This window comes from Muscardinus avellanarius (assembly GCF_963383645.1).
Source record: "Muscardinus avellanarius genome assembly, chromosome: 4".
Classification (NCBI taxonomy): Eukaryota; Metazoa; Chordata; class Mammalia; order Rodentia; family Gliridae; genus Muscardinus; species Muscardinus avellanarius.
This window is the reverse complement of record NC_137789.1, coordinates 148321805-148331795: the sequence shown is the minus strand read 5'-3', so window position 1 is coordinate 148331795 and position 9991 is coordinate 148321805. Positions and strand designations below refer to the sequence as shown.

Genomic DNA, 9991 nt, shown 5'->3' with positions numbered 1-9991 from the left:
AGCAGGTTCCTGGATCCGATCCTTTTTAACTGAAGCTAACTTGAAGAGGACCAGAATCTGCATTTTTAGTACTGACCACAAGTGACTGGGGTTCAACTGGAATGTGAGGTCACTAACTTTTTAGGTTTGTCAAAGCTGAGGCACAGGCCACAGACCATGCCCTCCAGTCTTCCCGTTAGAGTTCCCTTAGAGAAGAGGGGTTGTCCTACACCTTGTCCTCCTGGTAATTGAGGTCAGGGTTCCATCTGGCCTGGAAAAAGATGGCACCAAAAAGAACACAAGAACAGGGCTAAGGAACTGGCCAGAGGGTCTACATCCTCTCCTTTCAACCTCTACCAAGTCAATTTTCTCCAGCATTCGGGAGCCAACCGAGGATAAAGAATCAAGAATCTGACTCAGGGTCCATCTGATCTGCTCAAAGCTGTCTTTTCCACCTGCTGAAGTCCTTTCCAGTCTGAAAGCACTGGAGGCATGCATAATGAATGAACAGAGAATGAACGAGTGAACTTCCACCAAGAGCTGGATCCACAAACCCATTAGCACCACCAATATGCAGGTTTTTAAAAATAGCATTGCGATTTCATTTCAACATGTCTAATTTTTTTCACACCGCCTGACGCAGAATTCCCTGCTAGAATGTGAAACACAAACCACAGACCTAGAGAAAGCTAGTCCTAAAACTGAGTCTCAGGATTTCGTGTCCGGGCGCCCAGGTGTGTTTGCTAGGGCTCTCCTGTTGCTTGCTCCGCTTCAGAAGGTTAATGTTATGGGTCTCTCTTCAGTGTTGCCAGCCATAGTCTACAAGTAAGACTTTGCCATTTAGTTATGAGAAATATAATTTTATGTACATACGATATTAGAATCTTGTACAGAATCTTTATTTCTACCATGTGCTTTTCTCGTTAAAAAATGAAGATGCTCTTGGGTTTTTGTTGATTATACTGCTGCCCTTAATCTCCCCCACTTTTATTTCTTACTGGCTTTCTAATTATTGATTTGTGCCAATACTAAGCGATGTATGCAAAACTGAGCAATAGACAGAGGTGCCTAGGGTCAGAATACTCTGAACACACGGACCACCCTCCGGATCAACAGCTTCATCAGACCTTTTCACATGTGTGTCCTTCCCAAAGACTTACAAGTTCTATTTGAAGAAGCATTATGTATCCATTCTCCTGTCCAGACTTTGAGAGCTGAACATGCTGGTTCTATGAGCAGTGTGACTGTGCAGAAATACCTGTGGGAACTCTTTGTATCCCGAGGGGTTGTTGATCTCTCCTTGTGGGGTAAAGCAGTCACTCTAAGGACAGAGCGTGGTCCATGCGTGTGATGTTTTCAGTACGCCAGGGGCAAAGGAAGGAACCAAGTGGTACATTAGCTAAGCTTTTCTATTGGGTTGAGTGTGTAATATAGTTAAATCCCTTGTTTCCTGCTAACTTAAAGCTCTTCCTGCTAACATAAAGCTCTTTCTGCCTTGCATTATGGAAGTCTCCTTAGCTACTATTTCCCGTAAATGGGCTGATAGAAGTCTGCAGTTTTGGCAAATTGATGATGGAGAGGGGGTGATCATTTTATTGGACTTTCTTCTGGCCCCAGAGATGCAGCCCCAGTAGTTGAATTCCCGCATTTATCCCCCCCCACCAAAATATTGTAGAATAAGAGCACTGGATAAGTACACTTGGACACAGTTCCTAATCTTAGAACGTTTCTAGAAGGCCTTTGGTCCCGACCCACTTACTCAATTGTCCCTGGCATATTATCTGATACTCACCTTACTTGGAGAAGAGTTGCTGATTCCCTTTGTAACTGTCTTTTCTCTACATAGCAGACATTCATAAATGCAAAATGATAAGACAAGTTACACACAGACATGAGAGGAAAAAGCAGGAGCCATAGGAGTGTCTTTGCAGGGTGATGGCTTAGATGAGTTCAGATTACAGAGCCTGCCCCACCCTTAGAATATTATTTAGACCAAGTTTAGCTTTTAGAGTCCGGGTCTGGCGAATTGCCAGGGGTAGCAAAGGATCGCATGCACCAATATAAACAGGAGTCGAATGCATTATTAGTCAAAGATCAAAATTTCACATGGTAGAGACATAGCAGCTATGATTAAGCTGCGTTTGTACGCTGGGAAATTACTTAAATGGATGGCTAGTTAAGAGTTGTTGGCTACAACGTCACTAACACCTCTCATCTGCTTGAAATAGGGAACAATATTCTTAAATCTCAGCCTTTTGGGGTCTTGTTCACTACAAGATAAATCCAAACTTCACAGAACTCTGCAGCCATTCACAACTGGACAGGATTGTATCTGCAAACTTTCTTGTCTTCACAGATGTCTAATAAAGTAAATTCTGGATCTCATGTGGCCCAGGTTTCTTTTTTCTCTCCTTCATTCTGAGTTTGCAAGCAGAATTATAGATAATTCATTACCGGCCCTCCTTCCCCTACACACCTCCAGGGAAGACTGATTTTCAGTCTTCTCCTAGATGACATAAGCTTTATTAAGAGTCCTTCCCACAAGACTAGCCCTCCCTTTGTTGAGAACCAAGGCTCCACTGACAGTCACAGAACCCCGTTTCTTTGGTCAAGAGAAAAGTGATTTAGCCAGAGGAAACACAAAAGGACAAGGGTGGCCACAGACAGTGCCACTGCCCACACATGAAAGTCATTAAAGGCTGCAGACGGCCGGGGCCAGTGCCTGGTCCTCACGTCCTAGAGCATCCAGAAGTGCAGGAAGCTGGCTGAGTCAGAATCCTGAATTTTTCTTCCAGCCTCTACACGTAGGTTACCCTCTGAGTTGACTCCAGAAGTTTCCAGATGGCCTGAGGTGGGATCTCAGGACTCTTAAGAATAAAATTGGATTTCCAGGATGGTTAGGTACGAAGGCTGGGGGGTGAGGTCGGGAGAGCCCCTGAAAGAGCATCTGATGGGTCCTGGGAAAAACTGATGTCACTAGACTGCTGGGAGTCCAGTCGCACCCTTCTCTGTCAACAGGGCAGCTGGGGCTAGCCTTCCTTCTCTCAGGGCACCCACTCCCTCCCTCGGCCACTCTGTCTCCGTGTGCGTGTGTGTGTGTGTGTGTGTGTGTGTGTGTGTGTGTGTGTGTGTTAATGGGAATTGAACCCAGGGGAGTTCTACCTCCAAGTTACACTCCTGTCCCCTCTGGGCCATATATCCATTTATTTATTTTATTTTTGTTTTGAAACAGGGTCTGGCTAAGCTGCTGAACCGCTCACTAAACTGATGAAGCTGGTGTTGAACTTGAGATTCTCCTGTCTCAGCCTCCCAAGTACTGGGATCACAGGCTTGCATGGCTACATCCCCACTAAACTTCCTGTGGGGTCGCACAGTGGCCAGTTGCGGCGGGTGGGAGGGGTTCAGTCCAATGAGAAGAAGGTGCAGGCAGCAGCCTCTAATCCCAGAACGTGAGATGAGGACGGTCAGAAAGGAGTGAGCCTTGCCCAGGCCCGCCTTCGCTCTGGTGGACTACTCCTTCGTGTGTTCTGGGCTCCTGAAAAACCCAGCCTCTCCTAAGCAGGAGGGGCTTCGCTAGACCCAGGCAAGCACCCTGAACACTGGGCTGGCCTCCTCCCCAGGCTGCTGCCTGCCACTCACACAGCCCAGCCCTGGCCCTGCTCCTAGCCAGAGTCCACACTCCTCAACGCCCCCTGCCTTCCGGTTCCGGACCCGCTTCCTGCAGCCAAAGGCTCAGGCCAGGAGTGTCTACACTGGCAAAATGACAACTTTCAAGTGGAGCAGCACCCATCCCCCGTGGGGAGCCCAGAACCCTGACCAGTCCAAAGCCATAACAATTTTTGGGCTAGTGTCTGAAATTCACACTTGGCTCTGTGCTTAACCGGGCACAGAGGAAAGTGCCCCCAGACTCCCTGAGCTCCCCTCCTCCCGTTCCTGGGGCTTTGGGGGTTCCTGCGGGTGGGTGAGGGGCGGGTTGCTCAGGTGCGTGGGTGGGGGAGGGGCGGGTTCTGAGGATGGGGTCTGCCCCGCCCTACCTGGGGTGAGCACACAAAGGCCCCTGGGAGACCTCCCTGGGAGGCCTGGAGGCCAGGAGGCCGGGTTCTGAGGCCAGAGACTGGGCAGTGGCCCGGAGGATGGAGCAGAGGCCGGGGTGGGCGGAGGCCCAGGGTGGAGGCCGGGCCTGGTGCCTATCTAGGATCCAGACCCACCCAGGTGAGAGCCGGGTGTGGGAAGGGGGCCGCAGGGAGGGTCCTGTGCTCCTTCCTCCTCTCTTCCAGGCCTGCTGGGTCCTGAGTTGCCCTCTAGGGTTGCTTACACTTCTTAGGCAGCACAACCTGCCCCTGAGAGTTTAGAGCTCACCCTGTCATTCCCCCTTTCACGCCCTAACCCTACAAGTTACTTACTCTCTGTGCTCTATTTTTCTCAGCTGTAAAGTGAGACACGGTTCCTCCAAGGGGCACCCAGCACTGAGATACTGTGGAGATTAAACAAGAACGTGCGGGTCCCTTGAGCCTTGTCCCCATAGCCCGCGCTCTATAAATATCCGTTGCTTCTTCTGTCCTCATCTGGAAGTGGGTATAATAGTGTGGGGCCATGTCGCAGTACTGTTGAGAGCATTTGTTAACCAGGCAAAGCTCTGAGAATGATTTGTGGTGGTCAGGTGGATGCTTGTATTGGGGGTGGGTTCAAGCCAGGTCTAGCTAACTGGACCAGCACCTCGTCTCAGGTGCAGGCACGTGATGCCAGGGGTTAGATTAGCGCTAGATGCGTCTCAGCCTTCAGTGCTATCAGCTTGATGGGTCTGAAGGGTGTCAGTGATCCCATCACCGCTGACCAACCCATGACGGCGGCTGTACCCTCCACCCCAAACCCCTTCTCCGGACCTCAAGGCCATTGCGTTAGAGAGATGAACTGGTTTCAGAACAGGGAGTGGGAGTATCCTCAGCATCCAAATGCAGATGCCCAAGGGTCAGGGATGTAGTTCAGTGGTTAGAGCACTTGCCTTACCAACCAGAGACTCAACTCAATCCCCAGCATCCCCTTAAACAAAAGACAAACAAATGCATATCCCAACCTTTTAGGGGGGTCCATGGGTGTCCCTTGGGGTAGAAAGGGATCTTATCCCAGAGACAGCATCCATATAACCTGGCACTGCAGTTGAGACCACCCTAGACTCATCCCCTTGGACTCCATGCTGGCCTTTGGGGACTTGCCGATCCTGTCAATCAAAGCTTACTCTGGTTCCCTGTTGTAGGGGGCTTTCCTTGCATTGCAGAATGTTTAGCAGCATCCCGGCCACTAGATAGTAGTAGCATCTCATCGTCCCAGTCGTGACAACTAAAAATGTCTCCCGACTTTGCTGGGTGTCCTGGGGGTGAAGAGGCTGGCAGCAAACATTATTACCACTGCAACCACATTCCATCTGGATAAAGAAAGGACTCTGGGAGTATGGATACCTCATTTCTCCCCGCCCTCAGTGCTCATGAGCCTTACATGGGGTCCTTTATATTCCCAACCTCTGTCACGTTTCAGGGCCATGGATGCATATAGTTCATGGTGGATAGGTAGATGGATGGATGGATGGATGGATGGATGGATGGATGGATGGATGGATGGGAGGGACCTACTAGGGAAAGGAGACACTTGAGAGTGGTGATCTCTACCTCTGTTATCTAAGGTAATGTAAAAAGTGATGGTCTCTTGGTACCGGGACATTGTTTTATAACTTAAGCCAGCTCTGTCTGCCATCTTGGAGGAAGATGGGGGTGCTGTTCCTCAGCCCCAGCCCCTGGCAAGATCATTTCTTTATTTCCAAGGCCTCTGGCACTTGTGCAGTAAGTTCTTGAAGTGAGACCATTTCATTTCTTCTTCCCTTCCTGAACAGAGAGTGAAAGCATGCAATCTTCCAGGACCTTCATGAGAAAGCTGCCGGTCGCGCCAGGCTACAGTGGTAAGTGGCAGTGTTCCCGAGCACTGTGGTGTGCTCCTTGTCCTAGCCATGGCTGACTCTCCATGCCTGTCAGTCGGCTGAGCCAGTGTAGGTGCTGCGGCGTTTAAGACACGCACTGGAGCACCCAGTACTTCAGACAGCTGATAGCTAGGCTGCAATCAATGGAGAGAAAGGATTTGGCTGAATCTCCAGGACATGGCCTGGTATGCAAGAAGCACTTAATGCTTTTGAGTGGATTTGAGTCAGGATGAGCACAATGCTGTGAATAGAGACACAGAAAGTAAGTTGGGGCCCTGTCCTTCCTAGGTTGGCTTTAAGTTTCCCACAAGGGCTGTCCTTCTACTTCCACTCCTCTGTCCCCTAAAGGGTCAGGGGCCAACCGCCCTTGTTTTCCTGTGACTGTCCTTGTTGCCCTAGAGTTCTGTGTCCAGGAACCCTCTCTGTTTGGCAAGCTGGGATGCTTTTCCTAAAGGTTCTTCCCCCTCAGGTTTCTGAGTCATTTACTGTGCCCCATCCCTGTGGGTGACAAAGCATGCAGTCCCCATGGGGCCCCAACCTCACATTACAGTCTTTCAGGAGGAGAGGTGCTTGGGGAATAGTCAGTCCCTGGCTGCCCAGCCTCACCCTGGGTCCTCAGCTGGAATAAGAGAACAGGCCTTGGATTCTGACAAATCCAGATCAGGTTGGCATTTCCGCTATGTGATTGTAAGTTACCTTTTTATAGCAAGCAAAATATTCTATAAAACGATCTGTTTCCTAAGGCTCCCTGACAAATTACCATAAACTGGGAGGTTTAAAACAACACAGGCGTATTCTCTCCCAGTTCGGCAGGCCAGAAGTCTGAGACCGAGGTGTTGGCAGGACCATGTACCCTCTCTGGGGAAGGACGCTTCCTTTGCCCCTTCCAGGTCCTTGGGGCAGCATCACTCCAGTCCGCCTCCACCTTCACGACTTCACATGGCCTGTGTCTCTGTTTATGTGTCTTAAATCTTCTTCTTTTCACTTATAAGGACACCGGTCATTAGATTTAGGGCCTGCTCTACATTTAAGATGATCTTATTTCTAAATCCCTGAGCATATCTGCAAAGACCCTTTGTCCAGAGAAGATCGTGTTCAAAATTATCAGGGATTAGGCCTTGGATATGTCTGTTTGGGGATCCAGGACACCCTACTGCATGGACTCCTTGTGATTGTCATGATGATTAAAGGAGCTAGCATACACAAGCTCTTCTAAATGGCTTCCTCCTTAGCGAGACTCAAATCTCTAACGTGTGTGCACTTGTATATCTGTATGTGTGTGTGTGTGCACTTAAACACTTATATCAAATCCAGGCAGATAAAAGCAGTCCTTGTTGATGGGGAAGCCACAGGAGCAAAATCTCCTGGCTCCTGTGGTCTTTTCTTTGAGATTAGGGCATCTTCTGATCCTGAGGGTTGGGATAACTGGATGGTGGGTAAAGAGTAAAGACTTCAGCACTGTCAAGGTTAGTCTATTAGATTCTTCCAGATTAGGTTTGGAGCAGGGAGCAGGGATTGGGAATTGCTGCTTTTAGCCCTGAAGCCAGGTTTTCGTTCCACGGGGAGAAAGGCAAAAACATCAGGCTCTGATACTGTGAGATATTTATTTACTTTGCAGTTTAAAACCAAGTTCTTAACCAGCTTCCCTTATTTGTTCTTTTTTTTTTAATGGTTTTATTGTGACAATATTATAGTACTTAGGATTCAGCATCCAGCTTAAGTAAATAGTTGTGTTTCACCCATACTAATTGTAATGATTATATGTTATTTTGTGGGCAGTGGTGAAAAATTGTTCTGGGGGTGGGTCTTGCAGATAATGAATTTACCTTTTTGTGTAATCGGTCTCTGCTTTTAATAAGCCTGTAATTTCCCCATGGTCCAGCAAGAAAGATCCCAAATTGCATTTGGGAAGTGTCAAGGAAAATAAGCTTTCTCTCTAAAAAGATGAATAATTTCAGTGGCTCCTCAGACTATCATTTGGGCCCATTAAGTGCTTTCCATATTTGCCTGTTCAGGCTGATGTGAGGAGCTTTGCTATCAAAGAATATGACTGTCGTCGCCTTTGTTGAAATGGGCCTTCAGTCCCCAGCTTCAAGGTCATTTTTTTATGGCCTTGAAAGGGCCCAGCCATGGTAGAAACAACAGCTCTGTTTGTGTTAATGGCCTTTGGAAAAATGCAGTGTTGTGGGCAGCGGGGAACGCCAAGCGGTGGGCGGCTCGGGTGGGGAGTTCAGGCAGGTTCTGAATTCCTTGCCCTGGGCAGGCGGGCCTTGCTCAAGGCTGTGGTTCGGTGGGCTCTCGCAGGGTTTGTGCCCTTCCTCAGCTGCCAGGGAACCTCCAGCGAGGACAACATGGATCTCTGTCTGCAAACCTTCCAGGAGAAGACGCAGCGATACAAAGACCAGCTGGATGAATTTCGCTCTTCAGTAGCGGCTACCCCAAGACTGAAGCCCATCTGCTCTGAGGACACGGTCCTGCGGGCACTGCATGAGTATGCCCGGCTGTACCACCCCCTGACACTGGGTATGGGCTCCCTGAGGCCAGCTCCCCTCAGCCCCAGTCCCCAGCAGGTCACAGAGAATCCAGGATCCAGCTACTGCCACTTGGCTGTGGCCATAGCAGGGGCACTGAAGTCAGCCCTGGGTTTGAATCCAGCCCCTCTGTAAGAAGTGGTTTCACACTGAGAAACAAAGACAATGACAGTTAGTGACATGTTTATATAATAATCACAACAGTGATTTGACCTAGATTATTTTAAGATCTAAAGGCTCTTTGGAAAAAGTAATAGATGATTGCCTTTATTGTTATTACTATAACTGTCTGAGCACTTTTTTTTTTTTTGGTGGTACTGGGGTTCCTGGAAGCCCTTCTACCTCGGGGCTACACTCCCAGACCTATTTTTACATTTTCATTTTGGAAGCAGGGTCTCCTAAGCCAGCGCACGGCTGGCTTCGAACCTGCGTGATCCTCCTGTCTCCGTCTCCCAAGCGCGGGGATTACAAGCGTGCGCCACCACGCCCGGCCTGTCTGAGCACTTTTTAAGAACACAGGATCATGGTCATTTGTGTTTACTATGCTTTAATATTTTCGGCATGGTTCCATTGAATCTCCACCTAAGTTTGGGACTTGAGCCCACCTCTGTGATTACTTGTTGTGAACTAAAGCAACTTATTCTCCTCCCTGGTCCCCAGTTTCTTTATATAAGTCAGGGAAGGATGGGTTAGAGGTGGTATCTTCCAGCTCTGAAGTCCAGAGTCCTCACTCGATTTTTTACAGCAGCTTTGAAGGAACAGGGGGGCAGTGAAGCTTACCCAAGGGCACCAAGCTGGCCAAGTCACAGTCAGGGCCTGTAGGCGAGTCCCTGGGCCTGAGTATACTGAGCTTTCTCCTCACCTGGTTGAAGCTTCTGATCTCCTCTGTATGTAATGCATTCTAGAAGGGATGTCTGAAGCTTCTTTATCAGTCTGAGAAGGAAGCAGATTTGTTTAAGAGAAAGGACTTGGGACTCAGACTAAGACAGAGACAGATTTGAGTGCCAGCACTGTGTGTCCTGGCTATGTAACTCTGGCCAAGCCTCTCTGAACCTCTTTTAGGACTCAGTTTCCTCTTTTTTACACTGGAGGTAATGGTGGTACCAACCTCTATGAAGTTTGTGAAAGAATTGAGATGCTATTTGTAAAGCTTCTCCCTACATGTTTGGGAGCATCAGACAACCATGGCAGCTGCCCTTATTACTCATAGAGTTCTGGCGGATCCTCTGGGTTAATTGTCAGGGTGCCCGCCAGCTTGCAACCATTGCCAAGTACTTGGCCATCTCTCCAGAGCCTTCAAGAAGTGTGGCATCTCTTTACAGAATGCAAGAACTTGAAAAAACCCCTTGAGGAGCCCCCAATTCCTGGCTGGGCAGGTTACCTGCCCAGAGCCAAGGTCACTGAGCTTGGCTGTGCCGCGAGGTACACGGTCATGGCCAAAAACTGCTACCAAGACTTCCTGGACATTGTGGAGCGGGCCAAGAGAGCACATCTGAAACCCTACGAGGAGTAA

At 49.0% G+C, this 9991-nt stretch overlaps 1 protein-coding gene across 1 annotated transcript; it reads left to right on the top strand.

Moving 5' to 3' along the window:
• Positions 1–5874: 5874 nt before the first annotated feature.
• Positions 5875–9991, top strand: SPMIP5 (sperm microtubule inner protein 5; the record flags this gene model as incomplete). Its single annotated transcript, XM_080693710.1, has 3 exons — positions 5875–5929; positions 8252–8470; positions 9801–9991. The coding sequence occupies 3 exons, from the start codon at positions 5875–5877 to the stop codon at positions 9989–9991; spliced, it is 465 nt and encodes a 154-aa protein (XP_080549836.1).